The sequence below is a fragment of the Panthera onca genome, chromosome A3 (assembly GCF_046562875.1).
Source record: "Panthera onca isolate mPanOnc1 chromosome A3, mPanOnc1 haplotype 2, whole genome shotgun sequence".
Taxonomy (NCBI): domain Eukaryota; kingdom Metazoa; phylum Chordata; class Mammalia; order Carnivora; family Felidae; genus Panthera; species Panthera onca.
The window spans coordinates 118,704,826-118,720,311 of NC_138341.1; the positions used below are offsets into that span (position 1 = coordinate 118,704,826).

The 15,486-nt window shown below is 55.1% G+C and overlaps 1 protein-coding gene and 1 long non-coding RNA gene across 2 annotated transcripts in view; one reads left to right on the top strand and one right to left on the bottom strand.

The window, feature by feature from the left end:
- Window positions 1–430: 430 nt before the first annotated feature.
- Window positions 431–3,455, top strand: LOC132668472 (uncharacterized). The gene is made up of 2 exons (XR_009605584.3): window positions 431–525; window positions 1,755–3,455. It is a non-coding gene; the product is annotated as an uncharacterized LOC132668472 (long non-coding RNA).
- The window catches only part of TGM2 (transglutaminase 2), a 32,993-nt gene continuing 20,528 nt past the window's right edge, over window positions 3,022–15,486 (bottom strand). Inside the window, exons 8-13 of the mRNA XM_060617412.3 lie at window positions 14,852–14,955; window positions 12,867–13,109; window positions 10,283–10,555; window positions 6,632–6,792; window positions 5,932–6,068; window positions 3,022–5,222 (exon numbers count right to left, since the gene is read on the bottom strand). Of these exons, the coding sequence (XP_060473395.3) occupies window positions 5,072–5,222; window positions 5,932–6,068; window positions 6,632–6,792; window positions 10,283–10,555; window positions 12,867–13,109; window positions 14,852–14,955 (1,069 nt within the window). The 3' untranslated portion in view covers window positions 3,022–5,071. The remainder of the gene's footprint in view (window positions 5,223–5,931; window positions 6,069–6,631; window positions 6,793–10,282; window positions 10,556–12,866; window positions 13,110–14,851; window positions 14,956–15,486) is intronic.

Here is a 15,486-nt window from a genome sequence, read left to right on the forward strand (position 1 = left end):
CCCATCCTCACGCGCACCCCCGCCCCCATCGCGCTTGCGCTCGAGTCCAGTCTGCCCCACCAGGGAAAAGAGTTCCGCCTGTTCATGAACTTCATGTGAGCGCACTTACGTAGCTCACAGTCTTTTGTGGTCGCCTCTTTTGCTCAACCTGAGGTCTGTGAGATTCATTGCGTTGTTGTGTGTCGTTATAGATCCCCTGTCCTCAAGGCTGGGCGAACCGTCATTTTTTTTTTCATCGCTTCTGCTTTTAATGAGCCTCTTTGGGCTTTTCTTCTTGAAACAGAATACCAGGCTTCACGGCCTCCCCGGCGTGTGTGTCTGTGTAGCTGCCCAGGCCTGTGGGGGAGGGAAGCGGGGAGGCCGGGAGAGGGTATGTGCTGACCCGTCCTGGCCCCGAGGTGCCTGTGATTCTAGGAGGCACCCGCCTGGCCCTCCTCCCGAGGCTCCTCCCTTTTGGAATCTCTCAAAGTTCTGTTATTCTCGGCTCGGCTTGAGGCCTGAGGGGTGAGCTGGCAGGCATCCAAGGTAAGCAAGAGCAGCTGGAGAAGAGAGGGACTTTTCGGGGTGGGAAGATGAACCCAATCAGATCCCCGCTGAGGACCGTGGGGGCTCGTGTGAAGGGCTCTGCTGCATTCGTCCTGGAACACCGTGGGAAGGGAGGGTTTGGGTACAGATGAGGCTTCCTCTGGGCCCGGGTGTGTCCTGGGGAAGGCAGGCTGCCCGGGTTCAAGTCCCATCTCTGTGACCATAAAACCTGTAGAATGGGGGCAGCATCCGGTTGGGGCTGTTTGAGGAGGAAATAACTCCGTGCACGTGAAGGTTCCTGACCCTGGTGTAGAGCTGGCTGTCAGGATTATAATGTGCTGGGAGCCAGCTGTTTTATGGGCACAATTTTACTGAGCCTGCATACTGCATACTGCTCGGGAGAGCACACCCCCTCTCGTCCCCATAAGATAAGAAAGCGGAGACACGGAGAGGCCGAGAACCTGCCCGAAACCACACCGTGACATCTGTGGCAGAGTCAGGCTTTGATGCTGCGTCCGTCTGACTCCAGAGCCCAGGCCTCCGACCCCAGGGCTATGAGCTGCCGTGGCGCAGGGCACAGCATTGGACTGTAGGGACCCAGGCTCATGCCTCCCCTGGTTTGGGGAGCCGGATCTCAGGATCATCTGCTTTGTCTGTTAAATGGGCCTACACGAACAGCAGGGCCTTCCTCCTTCCTGGGTTGGTGGTTAGTGAGCTCTCAGGGGTGGGACAGGCACGGGGGCCTGGTCGGGAGAGGCCTCCGAATCTGTTCAGCACCGGCCGGCTTTGCCGAGGCACCTTGCCTTTGCTTTTCAGGAGGGAGGCCCAGTCGACAGTCCCGAGTCCACTCGGTGGCCCCCTTGTAGGGAGCGTGCCCTGACTCTGCTCTTGGGGTGCTCCAGAACTTGGGCCGGGCACTCGAACGGCTGTTCCTAACCCGGGCTGGCGAGTATTGCAAAAGCTACCTATGATACACCCCGGGGAACCAGAGGTTGAGGCCATTGGCCACAGTCCAGGAGGACTTCACAGAGGAGGCCTCCTTGGAGCAGGGTTCTGTAGGCTGATTAAGAGTTCCTCAGGCAGAGATGATGGTAAAGCTCTTCTTAGCAGAGGGAACAGCTGATAGGCATCAGCGGCTCCACTCCATCCCCACCCCCCACCCCCCCACCCCCTTGCTTGGCCATCTGTTATCTGGTGGGGGCTGGAAGCCTGAACGTGATATTTTCCAGAGCCCCTTGCCAGCAAGTTTCTGGATGGGATCTGCCAGCGGGGAGAAGGCAGGACGATGAGAGATGCCAGCCTGCCTCTACCTCCCGCCACGGCCAGGCCGACTTGAGCGGACTTCACAGACTCCCATCAGTTCTCCTGGTTCCAGGGCCGCGGTGAGAGCGCCTCCAGAAAGTAGGTGGTGAGCGCCCGCTTGGCTTGGGGGCCTCGGACTGTTCTGGATGGCAGCTGCCTTGTAACAGTCCGTCTCCCTTCTACTCTTCCTGCACTTCGGATGCGTTTGGAACCGATTTCCCTCATCCTCTCAGCCTGAAATAGCCCAGCGGTTTTCTGTTTTCTAGCTGGTCACTAATTGACAAAACGTTCAGGCCATCTAGGCCGGAACAAGTTGTAGTTTTCAAGGGACAGAAGGAGTCAGTACCCAGAACGTGTGATGTCATGTTTTCATTCCGATTTCTCTTCTAGGCGCTTCCTGTGCGTTTCAACACGCGCCCCCTGGGGGCAGAGACCGTCGTCTATCGCTTCTTCAATCAACAAACATTTATTAGTGGCTGGTCAGTGGGGAATGAGATGGGTGACCAAGTTCCCGTACTTTCGGAATCACAGTCTAGAAGCCACCTGTGGCTCTCGAGAACCTGAAGTGCAGCCAGTCCAAATTGAGCTGGGCTGTCCGTGTAAAATAGAAACCGCGTTTCAAAGACTTACTGTGCAAATAAGAAGGTAAAATACCTCACGAATATTTTTCAGATTGATTACATGTTGGCATAATATTTCAGACATACTAGGTTAAATAAAATACACTATTGAGACATATTTTACCTGATTCTTTTCACTCTTTTTAACGTGGCCACTAGAAAAATTTACGTTACATACATGGCTTGCGTTTGTGGCCCACATGATATTTCTCTTGGAAATAAGCACTGGTCCTACGGGAGCTGAGTTGAAATACATCGGTTTATCAATTCAGCATTCACTGGAGTCCATTTAAGAGATTGACTTCAGGGGTGCCTGGGTGGCTCGGTCGGTTAAGCGACTGACTTCAGCTCAGGGCATGATCTCATAGTTTGTGAGTTCGAGCCCCGCATGGGGCTCTGTGCTTTAGATTCTGTGTCTCCCTCTCTCTCTGCCCCTTTCCCACTCTCACTCTGTCTCTCTCTCAAAAATAAACATTAAAAAAAGAGAGAGAGAGAGATCCTTCAGATAGGATGGGGAGCGGGACAGATAGACCAACATGGAACCAAAATTCACTGTGATGAATGTTTGAATTGGTTCATGTTCCTGGGTTCTGGGAGGCTGAGAAGAAATCTAAGAAGGCTTCATAGAAGAAGTGACTTTGGTGTTGAGCACTGTAGGATGAGAAGGAGTTTGCCAGATGGCTAAGGAAGAAGAAGGGCACCCCAGGCTCAGGGAATACCCATGCCAAAGCTAGAGGTGCACAGGGTCTTTTGAGGGCTTTGGGAAGTTTATCGTGACCCAAACATGATTTGTTGGGAGAAGAAGCTAGAGACAGAGCCAAATTGGGTAAAACGTCGAATGCCTGTCAAGTTTAGACCTGGGGAAGGGGCCGAGACCGAGGAAAGGTTCCTAGGCAGGAGGTGGCTGGTCGCAATGCGAGTGACTTCACCTACCTCCCCTCCTCAAAAGTGTAAAAGAACCAGACCAGACCTTGTTTGAATGTGCAAACTATTTTATTTCAGTGCTCAGTCTTTGTGGCTCAAAAGCGTTATCTACTGCCTGCCTGGAACCCTAAAGTGTTTATAAAACCAAAGAGAATTAGAGGCACATTTGTGAGAACATAGATATGTCGGCTCATTTTGTGTTTCTTTCCTATGCAAAGCAGAAAGTTCCGTGTGCAACAGCATGACTTTCTCCAAGTCCCTCGCTGGGCTTTTCCGGGGCCCTGGAGGCTGTGACTGCGCCCCAGATAGAGAATTCTCCCTCGTTCCTCTTCCTGCCCAGTCACGTGGAGAGAGCGGGGGATAAAGTCAGAGATGACAGCTCAGGGGCTCTTGGAGCTTCCTCAGGGCAGGGGCTGTACTCCTGGGCCCTAGCCCTGCCCAAAGGTGGCAGCTGAGATGCCAACCTTGTTGGTTAGTGACCAGCACAGGCAGCTAAGGTTCTCGTGAAGTCTAGGCGTTGCAGTGTGCAGGCTCGTGGGTAGGACAGGGGCCCCTGGGGCTCTTTTCCCCAAAACTGTGGTCTGAAGGAAGGTGCCTGGGCACAGACGGGGGACCCAGGCAGGGCTGGGGGCGGGGGGGTGGTCATGGTCAGGGTTTCACACTCCGAGACATCTGGTGGCCTCGGGCTCCGGGGAGCCAGGGAGTAGGGCTTGCTATCATTTGCAAGGCTCAGTCCTGTAAGGCTCTGGAATCTTGCACAGGAGCTGGTGCAGCCACTCCATTGCCCAGGGAGGAGCCTGAGGCCCAGAGAGGGAAGGCAGCGGCTGGCTGAACTTGGGGCTCAAGCCTAGGACTCAGACCCCTCCAATTCTCCTCCTCACCTCACCCCAACTGCACCCTTTTCGATCAGGTCCCAAATGGTCCCTTTGATATTCTCAGGTCAGCGCTGGCACCGTGAACGGCAGGCCGGACTCAGAGTCAGAAGTCCTGGGCTCTGTCCCAGCGTCTTCCTACTCCCCAGCCTTGCAAATACCCCGCTGGTGCAGCGTGGGCCTCCTCCCTTCTCTGGGCCACAGTCTCTTGGTCAAGAAAGCAGCTCCCACTCGGTGATTTCCCGTGGTGATTAAATGGGTTGGGAGCCGCGTGAGCATCAGCAAGACAGGGCGTGCCCGGCACATAGTAGGCGCCTCACGATGGCGGGGGGGGGGGGGGACTTTTGGGCCAGGCCTGCTGGAATGTGGAGGGAACTCGGGGCTGGCCTTTCCTGGGACTCCACCTGTGCCTGCTCTGGGTCTCCCCAAGGGCTCCTGGGGCCTGTGCATCGTTTGGGATCTGGTCAGTGGGCACGGTCTCTCTTTCGCTCCAAGGGGCGCCGGGGTAAATCAAACAATAGAATGGGTAGTCAGTGGCTTTTCAGTGGCATCTGGGCTGCATAGGGAGGCATGGGTCCCCGCTCCTCCCCCACCCCAGGCCCAGGCAGCCAGTCTTGGCTCCCACTGTGGAGGCACAGAACAATCTTCACAGGTAAAGGGAGGTGGGGAACCACAAGAGGAGCCAGGAATACATTCCGTTCCAAAGAGTCCCCGCAGACTCAGGTCTGGGGCCCAAGAAGGGGCAAATTTTGCTCATTAGCTTGGAACAAAAATCGGGGTCAAGCTGGGGGCTCTCAGCTGGCTGAGGTGGGGCCGGGCACCCGGCCCCTAGGCGGGACCAATGATGACGTTCCTGAAGCCTTTCACGGCCTTCAGCTTGTCGCTCTCAAAGTTCACCACGAGCTTGTGGCGGCCCACGTGGAGTGGCAGCAGGTCCACCCTCACCTTGGCTTCCTCCCCCGCCTCCACGGGGTCCGGGCTGTGGAGGGAACGAGCAAGAGGGTGAGGACAGGGGGAGGGCCCGGGCTGGTCCCCGTGGCGGGGTCAGGCCAGGGATGACATGCGTCTACTGAGAACTTCGCACGGAGCCTCGTGCACGTACGATGAGAATAAAACAGGCCCCACTCTCCTCTCTCTAAGAGCCTGGGCCATCTGCTTCTTGCGTGAAGAGGGGCCCGTGTGTGTGTGTGTGTGCGTGTGTGTGTGCGCGCGCTTGGGGGTAAGAGTGGGTATGCTCGGCGGGCCACACGTGTGAAAATGCACTGAGCCGTACGTACGTGATTTGTGTTATTCACTGCGTGTCAGTTACGTTGCACCAGAAAAGTAAAAATACAGTGTCTACGCTCACGTGCACATATGCAAATATGTCCCTATAAGGATTCACCCACAAGGGCACACGGGTACACGTTCAAGGTGAATGGAGGACCCGTGTGTCCACAGGCGGGCGCTTAGTGACTGAATGTGTTACCGGTTGAGGTTCGTGAAGACGCGGGCCTGGAAAGCAGCTAGAGGGGTGTGGGTGCTCAGAGAGGGTGCAGGGGTGGCAAGTGGCCCTAAGGGGGTTGGGAGTGGACACGCGGGTGTGTGGGAGATGAGAGGAGGGAGCTATAGGGCAGGGCGGCCCCCCCCCCTCCATTAGCACCTGCCCTGTGCTCCCAGGCCCCCAAGCTGGAGTGACCGGTCCTTACATCTCCACGACCTTCTGCTCCTCGGTCAGGCCGGCCCCCTCCACGGTGAAGATACAGTTTGACAGGGGCGTGGTGAGCGGGTTCCGCAGGGACACCTCAGCCACCAGCTTGCGTTTCTGCTTGGGCTCGCCCAGGATCTGGAAGAGGGTACAGGACAGGTGTCAGGGGCAGCACCGAGGGAGAGGGGCCCAGCGCCCCTCCAGGGCAGGCAGAGTCCCGGCTGGGCCATCTCTGCATTCGCTGCAATTTGGCTCCTTGTTCGATTGAGCTCTGGCATGATCACTCCCCGCCTCTGTGCCTCAGTTTCCTCATCTAGGAAACATGGATATTGGTACCTGCCCAGGTCTCCTTCACAGACCGGCAGCGAGGCTCCACACGACTTGGGGGGATATGTAAAGTGCCTCCCTTGTTCTAGGGTCTGTGCTTTTCCCTGCCCCACCAGGGCCCCGGGGCCTGGGGATCTTACCTTAGGAGTTTAGCTTTCAAGGGTCCATGGTTCTGAGATCCCTAAATCCCACCACCCTACCACTCTGGGATTCTAGGATTCATTTCTAGAAGTCTGCGTCCCAAATTCTTTTGGCTTCACGATGCTTTCCTTTGACGAAGTTAGGATTTGAGGAAGCCCCGGGCATCAGAGATCTTGGGATCCTGTCCTGGGGCCCCGCCCATCCCCCCACACCCTGCCCAGCCAAGCCCTTACCCGGATCTTGATTTCTGGATTCTCCAGGTAGATGTCCCTCTCAGCTAGCAGGTAGCTGTTGACAGCCGGCTCAGTGAGGAGTCCCCGCACCTTGATGAGGTTTGACTCGGTCAGGCAGTCACAGTATTTCTCGTAGAGAATTCGAAGGGGAATGCTCTTCTCTGCAGGAGGGGACAGGGGAGAGCACTCGTGACTGCTGAATCATGGCCCCCACCTCTCCGACAGCATCTTCACAAGGCACAGAGAATGGAAAGAATGTGCTTGAGGCCACATAACTAGTGAACGAATGGGCAGATCCCCCCCCTTCCCCCACCTGCCCGGGCTGTGGGGTTCCCAGGGAGGAGCTGGGCGGGGTCGGTGCAGGCAGAACGGCTGAGAACGGCTGGTAGGGAACGTGTTGGAGCTCCAACGGGCCTGGGTTCTAATCTCGCCTCTGCGCCTTTGCTAACTGGAGATGCCGGGCAAGTCGCTTCACCTCTCGGGACCTCAGTTTCCCTCCATGAAGTTGGTGGGATTGCACCCATTTTACAGATGAAGAAACACTTGTGCCAGTAAGGAAGCCCCCGCTCAGCTCGGCCGCTGACTGGCTGCGTGAGCCCGGGGAGGTGACTTCCCCTCTCTGTTCTTCTTCTGTTCCCTGGGACAGCGGCACCGGCTGGGAGGAGCTAAGGGCAAAAGTCATTTCAGAGCAAAAGCCACACAGTGATGACGAGATGAGAAAGAAGCCAGCTGGGCCGACGCTTCCCTCGGCAGCGAGGTGAAGTGTAGTTTCTAGCCCCATTTCTCTGACGCCACTGAGGCACCAGGGCACTAGGGGTCGGCTTGTGGGAGGCAGGCAAGAACAGTGCGAGGAGCCCAGGGCTGAGAATCCACAGGCTGGTCCACTGAATGCTTGTCCTTTCATCACAGAGAACCGTGGCCATCCTTTTCCACTCCCCCTGTGAAAGGGCAGCGCTGGAGGGCCGGGCTTGGGGCTTGGGGCTCAGGGGAGCCCAGCCAACCTCTCCTCGCTGGCTGTCGCAGGGCCACGATGGGAGATGCCGCTGTGTCTGTTCCCGCCATCTGTCCCCTCCCTCCCCCACTAGGCTCCAGCCAGTCTCGGAACTTTTTATACATCTGAGTATTGCCTCATCAATTGCACATTGTTTCTCTCTCCGTCCACTCGCTTTATACTTCTCAACCTTTCTTGCTTAGGGGCACTTTACGTTCTGTGCGGCAAACCAGGGTCATGTACTATAAATAGAAGGTAACTGGCAAAAATGAATACAAGCCAAGTCATGCTTGTTCGGTTCCGGCTAGGTATTCTTGTCTACCGAGGGCTCTGGCGGAGACCCGAGATGGGCGAGGGTTGGGGGGCACTGGGCCCAGGAGCACCGCTGAGACATTCCCTGCAGGGCATCCGTAGGACTGTGAGGGCCCGACAGACAACCACCTTCTCCCTGCCAGTTAAGGTCTAGGCTCCAGCGTGCCCCGCGCCCCAGCTGCTCAATCCCAGGGTGAATCGGCCCCAACCTCTGAGCGGATGACGTGGGGGAAGAAACCCCAGCCTTCTGCCAAAAAAGACAGAAGGAGTGAAAATCCCTGGGTCAGGGCCTGGTGGAACTGACTGGAAACTCTGGAAAGGTACACAGGAAAGAAGAAAAACACTGCCCTCCAGGAACTTAGAGGACGTGGTCCCAACTGTTGACTTTTCCAGAAGGCTGAAGCTAGGGTGGGACCAGGGACCAGGGCCTTGGCCTTGGGCCAGATGATGGCTGAGAGAAGAAAACCTGTGTGGTCAGTCTCAGTCATTCCTTACATGACTTGCCCTGTTCTAGAAGGTACTTTGGGCGTGGTCACAGAGGCCACAGTGGCTGCACTCCCAGTGACCCACCTGGAGGGGAGAGGGGAGGAGAGAGAGGGCGGGTGGGGGCAGGAAGGGGAAGGGAGAGAAGCATGCAAGGAGGCAAGGGTGGGGATGACTGGATTCTGTTCCCTGTCCTGCATCTGGTTTCCTGTCCATTAATTAGCACATGGAAAGTCCCTAGATCTTATCATCAAAGAATAACAAGCAAGGCGGCCAAAGTGTGGGGTCACCAAAGCGGCTATCTCCAGCTGAGCTTGGCATTGGAGGCCTCGGTCAGGCACCCTAGACTGGGCCTGCAGCCTGAGGGCAACACACAGGGCCTCTCCTCTCCTCCCCCCCTCCCCCACTCCCCGTTGCAGGCTGTGCCCCTCAGGGAGCGGGAGGGTCTCCGAGGCGGGATGGACCTCTCTGTTGTGACCACATCCCCAGTATGATGAGAAACACCGACAGGCTTGGCTGAGCTCTGGAAGAACAATGCTCCAGGGGCCCAGATGGTAACTGGGAGGCAAAGGGTGACTCAATAGGGAGGAAGTTATTCTGGCATCCCTGGCCCAGGCTGCAGTTCACCTCGTGCCATACATTCCAGGAAAGACACTTCCTGCCTTTCAAGTGGTTCTGAGCATGAGTAGAACCTGACGGGTGTACGTTCACACAGAGGGGCTGGCGCGACTCTTCAAACACCAGCCAGCCTTTGTGCGAGTGGGGAACTTGATGCCTGGAACGGAGAAGACAAATACCCAGGAGCCCACGGCCCATTGACAGAGTGGTGGGGACCAGAACTCGGGGGTCCTGGTCACGGCACAGGGATGGACCCCTGCCCCCGACACTCGGGGCCCGGATGCAGAGGTGAGGGCTGGGTCCTTTGCATGCCATCAAGGCTGGCAGGGGCTCAGGACCCGTGGAGCCCGGCACTGAGGCCATCGTCTGGCACGGCAGGTGTTCAGGACAGACCCACAAGGCCTCTCTGCCTCCCCATGATCAGTTTTACACTTTCCAGGTATTTCCTGAGCACAGGGTCTCCTTCAGTCCTCACAGTGGCCCATCGGGAGGGACGTGTTACTGACCCCCTGACTGATGAGTATGATTGGAGGCTCAGAGAGCATGCTCACCCTGTCCAAGCTTGTACATCTAGAAGATGGGGGAGGCCAGGGGCAAAGCCAGGTCCAGCTGGCCTCGGAACATGTGTTTGGGCAGCCGTGAGTGTTGGGGCCCAGCTCCGGTGCCATTGGCTCTGCCCCTGAGGGCTTCACCCATTCTTAGGGACCCTGATAGACGGTCTGCTCTGGGCGTGAGTCTCCAGGAGTGCCTATGGGGGACCCAAGATAGAGAAACCAGGAGGTGGCACTGTTTGGAGGGCCAACCCCCTGAACAAGCTGGCAGACAAAGAGGAGACCGGGAGGTGCTCTCAGGGGCCGTGGCACGGGCAGTACTGGAGGCAGAGGGAAGGAATTAGCTGGAAGCAGGCAGTAGAGAGTCCGGGAAAGCAGTCGAAGGTCACGTGAAGATGAGACGGGACAAAACAGTACAGTTGCTAAGAGCACGGGTTCAAGCCCCAGTCCTGTCACTCCCTAACCGTGTGGCCTCGGGAAAGCTGCTTCACCTCTCCGTGCTCAGTCTTCTCACCTGAAAAATGCGGGAATACAAGAAGCCACCTCCGATGAAGAATGAAATGGGTTGCTAGTTACAAAGTACTCGGGCAGGGCCTGACCCAGGGGAAGAAAACCGCACATGCCCAGCGCTCAGGATGCGACCTCGTGCCTTGCGGGTTGGTGGTCAGTAAGTGCTCCAGGAACATGGGGCCTTACCGGAGAAAGGCGCCAGGGAGAGGTTGAGCAGGTCCTTGGTGCCGCACTCGGGCCCCAGGATCCCGTTGTAGCTGACGGTGCGGGCACAGAGCAGGAGGCGGCAGGTGTGCTCCTCGGAGGTGTTGTTGGTGATGTAGGCGAAGACGTCGAAGTCGCTACCCATACTCATGCTCTGACTCACGCGGATCCGCATGGCCATCCCGGTGTTCTCTTTATCAGTCAGCTTGTTCAGGTGGTTGGCCCTCTTGAAGGCCTCTCTCTCCTCTGGCGACCCTGTGAGGAGGGAGGAGAGAGCTCCGTTAGAGCTGAAATAAGGACCAAGGATAAGGAGGCTGGCACAGGGCAGGCCGACGTTCAGGGTCCCGGTGACTCAGAGCAGCCACAAGGAGCCCCTTGTCTACATTTCTGCGCCAGGAGGATGAAAGAGTATTTTATTTACTTCCCACAAGTAAACTCCTATACATCCCTCAAGACCCAGCCCCAAATCCTTATCCCCACCCCCCACCTCCTCCAGGAAGCCTTCTCCGACCGCTCTTTCCGCAGGATGAGTGAATCACAACATCTTCTGGAGTCTCACGGGTACCTATTGCCTATCATGCTTTTTATTTTATTTTTTTTTTAATTTTTTTTTTTAACATTTATTTATTTTTAAGACAGAGAGAGACAGAGCATGAATGGGCGAGGGGCAGAGAGAGAGGGAGACACAGAATCGGAAGCAGGGTCCAGGCTCTGAGCCATCAGCCCAGAGCCTGACGCGGGGCTCAAACTCACGGACCGCGAGATCGTGACCTGAGCCGAAGTTGGACGCTCAACCGACTGAGCCACCCAGGCGCCCCACCTATCATGCTTTTTAAAAAAAAAAAAAATTTTTTTTTAACGTTTCTTCATCTTTGAGAGACAGAGCGTGAGCAGGGAAGGGGCAGAGAGAGGGAGACACAGAATCCGAAGCAGGCTCCAGGCTCCTAGCTGTCAGCACAGAGCCCGACGCGGGGCTTGAACTCACAAACCGTGAGATCATGACCTGAGCCAAAGTCAGACGCTCAACCGACTGAGCCACCCAGGCGCCCCTATCATGCTTTTTATTTAACCAAGTTGCTTTCTCTTTATGTACTTGCCCTCTTGAGCTGCTCAAAGACGAAGAGTGTATTTTACTTATCTTTTTGCCGTACCCAAAGCCTATGACAGTGCTCGGTGGGTAGTAAACAGTAATACAATGCAAACTTTCTCCCCTCCAAGTGTTTGCACAGGGATTACTTCTGCCTGAGATCTTTTCCCTCCCTTTCCCTACCTGTGGAGCTCCCCTTCTTGGTGCACTATTTACTCCCCCCACGCCCCCGCCCCCCCCCCCCCCGGGTCCTTTTAGGTTTGTCCCCAGTGTCGCTGGGTGCGTATCTATGTCTCCTATCCAACCATCAGCTCTAGACCTTTCAGAGACCAGGGAAAGCACCTTTTCCTTCTGTCTTGTCCCTTCCGGCTAAGGCATGGCCATTTATCACCCACACCCCCAGCCAGCCCTGGAAAGTCCGTGGGAGTCAGATGGAGGCAGGGGCAATGGTGTCTGTGACCTCTGTGAAGACACCCTGTGCTTGGCACACAGTAGATGCTTAGAAAACATCTACTGTGTTGAACTGGCTGTTGGATGTGCTCAAAAGCAATTTTCAACATAAGCTGTGTTCTTTTTTGCCTCTACTGATTTAACATGAGATGCGGAAAGCAGTTTCCTCTTTGTCTCTGACGGAAGCTCTCTAAGTTTCTCTTGCTTCATTTCTCTCTCCTTACCCATCTATTGTCACACTCACCTCCCCAGCCGTGTGTGAAATACTGCATGAATAAACACTACAGAGTTCCTGGAATCTCTCTTCCTTGGCCCTCTGGACTTTCAAGCCTCTCTAGGCCAGATATGTTGCAATTAAAAAAAAAAAAAGTGGGATTTGCCCATTTTCAGTTGTAGATGCCACTACGATAAATACTGTTAATAAACAGCACAGACGTCATTAATTTTGCTGTTCAGATGCGTGCCTCTCCTACATAACTGTCATCCCTTCAGATTTATTTGAGTCAAACCAGCCAAAAAAGCCAGGCTTAAAAAACCAAATGGAATGCTTTTATGGAATACAGAATTCTTTTCCTAAATGAATAATCGTCTACCACTGTCTCCCAGGGTGCTTTTTCCTTTTTTAAAGTTTTTTTTTAAATTTTTATTGATTTTTGAGAGAGAGGGGGTAGGAGGGGAGGGGCAGAGACAGAGGGGGACAGAGGATCCGAAGGGGGCTCTGCGCCGAGAGCAGTGAGCTCGACGCGGGGCTCAAACCCGTGAACCACACGATCGTGACCTGAGCCGAAGTCGGATGCTCAACCGACTGAGCCACCCAGGTGCCCCCCCGGTGTGCTTTTTTTTTTTTTTTTTTTTTTTAAGAAAAAAAGTAAAATGGAGAGTAACCCATAGGTCATTATCGTACACAGGCTGCCAAAGAAAACGCAGGCGCACGCACGTGTGCTCGTGCCCACGCAAGCCCGCTGGCTGGTGAAATGAGCTGCTTGTGTGCAAGGCGGTGCTGAAGGCTCCGAGGAGCAGGGCACCTACCCTCCGGGTACTTGTAGGTGTCGGTGATGTCCTGCCGCTGGTCACGGCCCACGCTCTTAGTGCTGATCTTCAGCCCCACGACCAGGGAGTGGTTGATGGACTTGTGCACGGACCCATCTTCCTGCCGGATCCAGTCCACCACGTCGGCATTGACCTCAGCAAAGACAAAAGGCGCGTCGTACTTGGTGCTCAGGTCGCCCTCCTTGATGGCACGCACTGGAACGGGCCCACAGCAGTATGTCCCTGTTTGGGGGGAGGAGGGGAGACGGTGGGCTGAGTGGGGGGGGGGGGGGGGGGGCGAGGCGGGGGGGCGTGGCACCCTCTCAAACCTCCCACATTTCAACCACATGTAGCAAAGAATCCCAAGACCATCCAGCCCTTTGACTCAGGGACTCCATCTCTGGGAAGGCAGCAGTGACTAAGAATGAAGAGTGGAGACTCTGCAGCCGGCCCGGCCTCTGGGGTTCAAATCTCAGCCGGTCTCTTGTTAGCTGTGTGACCTTGGGCAAGTTACTTCCCTTCCCTGAGCCTCTTTTATGTGCGGATATTTGTACCCAGCTAATGAGGATTTGCATATGCTAAATGCCATGTGAGGGTCTGATAAATAAAATAGAAGCGTATCGCCAGGCGTCCCGAGGCGATGAGGGAGCCACACGGCAGAAGGCAGTGTGTCTGTCTGGCTTCCTGCCCGCGCAGAGACCTGTAGCCAGGGACCAACAACATTCTCGGGGAGGGCACGTTGACCGAATGAACAGGAGAGCCGGGTGTTTATCTCCGTGGGGTTTACAACTGCTTCTGACCGTTCAACGCAGTTAAAGGTTGAGGGCTAGAGGCTGGGTAGCTATACCACAGTATATCCATTCGACGGAACGCAGCAATGTTAATTTAAAACTAAAATCACCAAAAACTCTCTGATCGAGAAAGGCCGGCGATATACGGAGAAGTGATGGAACCAAGACAAAAGGCCACGTGCAGCCCGAGATCTTAATGCAGGGACCAAAGGACCCCCAAAGCGCTGCAAACAGAATTCAGAGGCCCGTGAACTTGGATGGGAAAAAATCACATCTTTATCTTCACTGAATTCTGATAACACTTCCTTCGATTGTGAAAGCAGACAAACCATCGTCTTAGATGCACTTATGACTTGTCAGCCATAAGGACCACAGATATTTATATCTCGCTTTATAGTTGTCATAGATAACTGGAAATATCACTTCTATGCATCTCTACCAGTACATAATGGACCTTACTATCTCCACCCCTAGATCTTGTTATGTGAGGCATATATTATTATATCATAAATTTATTTTTAAAAAACGTTGATAACTCTGTCTCGGTGTAATTGCTTTTCTTTGTTACCCTGGGTCATATATTCTATGCATTTAAAAATATGCTTCTGAGGGGCGCCTGGGTGGCTCAGTCGGTTAAGTGGCCGACTTCGGCTCAGGTCACGATCTCGCGGTCTGTGAGTTCGAGCCCCGCGTCGGGCTCTGTGCTGACGGCTCAGAGCCTGGAGCCTGTTTCCGATTCTGTGTCTCCCTCTCTCTCTGCCCATCCCCCGTTCATGCTCTCTCTCTCTCTGTCTCAAAAATAAATAAACGTTAAAAAAAAAAATTCGTTCTATCTCTCTTTCTCCCTCTTTCTTTCCCTGTCTGTCTCTCTCTCTCCCTCACACACACATACACACGAGTATATAATAGAAAATTACTAGAAGCTGTGTGTGAACGTTAATGATACTTCCTCTGCGGGGGAAGAGGACAAAGATGCGATTTGATTTTTTTTTCTTTGTGCCTTTTCATAATCTCTGTTTGCCACAACGTGTGTGAATTACATACACGGTCAACGGAGGGCCCCCACCCTCGTGCGGGCTAGTCAGGGGTCTCTGGAATCAGCCACACTGGGGTTAGCACCGGCCAAGTGACTGTGGGGGAGTCCTCCCCAGGACTCAGTTTCCCCGCCTGGGGAAGGGGGCCACACCCACCCACCTTCGCTCTTCTCCTGGGGCGTGGGGTCGAGGGCCTGCCACCCCTCGTAGCCCGGCTGCAGGTCTGGCCTGCTCATCCATGACTCCACCCAGCAGTGGAAGTTCCTGTTGGGGAAACGAGGCGAACGTTGGCCAGGACTCAAACTCAGACTTTCACTGTCACCTCCCGCGGGCAGTCCACACTTGCCTGTCCCAAGCTGAACCCAGGGTGTCCCCGACACCCTTCTTTGCTTTTCCTCCCCTGGGCCCTAGCCAGGTGCTCGCTGCTACCCCGGAGTCACTGTCATCGCCCCCTCCCACAATCCTCCGCTTTCGGTGGCTCCTCTAGTCCAGCTGATGGGACCTCCTCACTTCTCTGCTGTCCCTTCTTTTCCAGCCCAAGGGCTCTGCCCCGGTTCAGGCCTCATCCCTGTGCACCTGGAACACACCCCAGCCTCCTTCTGTCAGCTTCTCCGGTGTCATCTGTGTCCCTCTCCAAGTATGAAGACTTTGGTGACAACCTGTTGCACCTGTTGCTTTGGGAGGCAAGCCCAGACCCCCTAACCTGGCATTCCAGACTCCTGAAAACCCAATCCCCTGACACCTTTTCATGCACTTCATGACTTTCCCTCCTCTTGGCCTTTGCTCCTGCTGGGG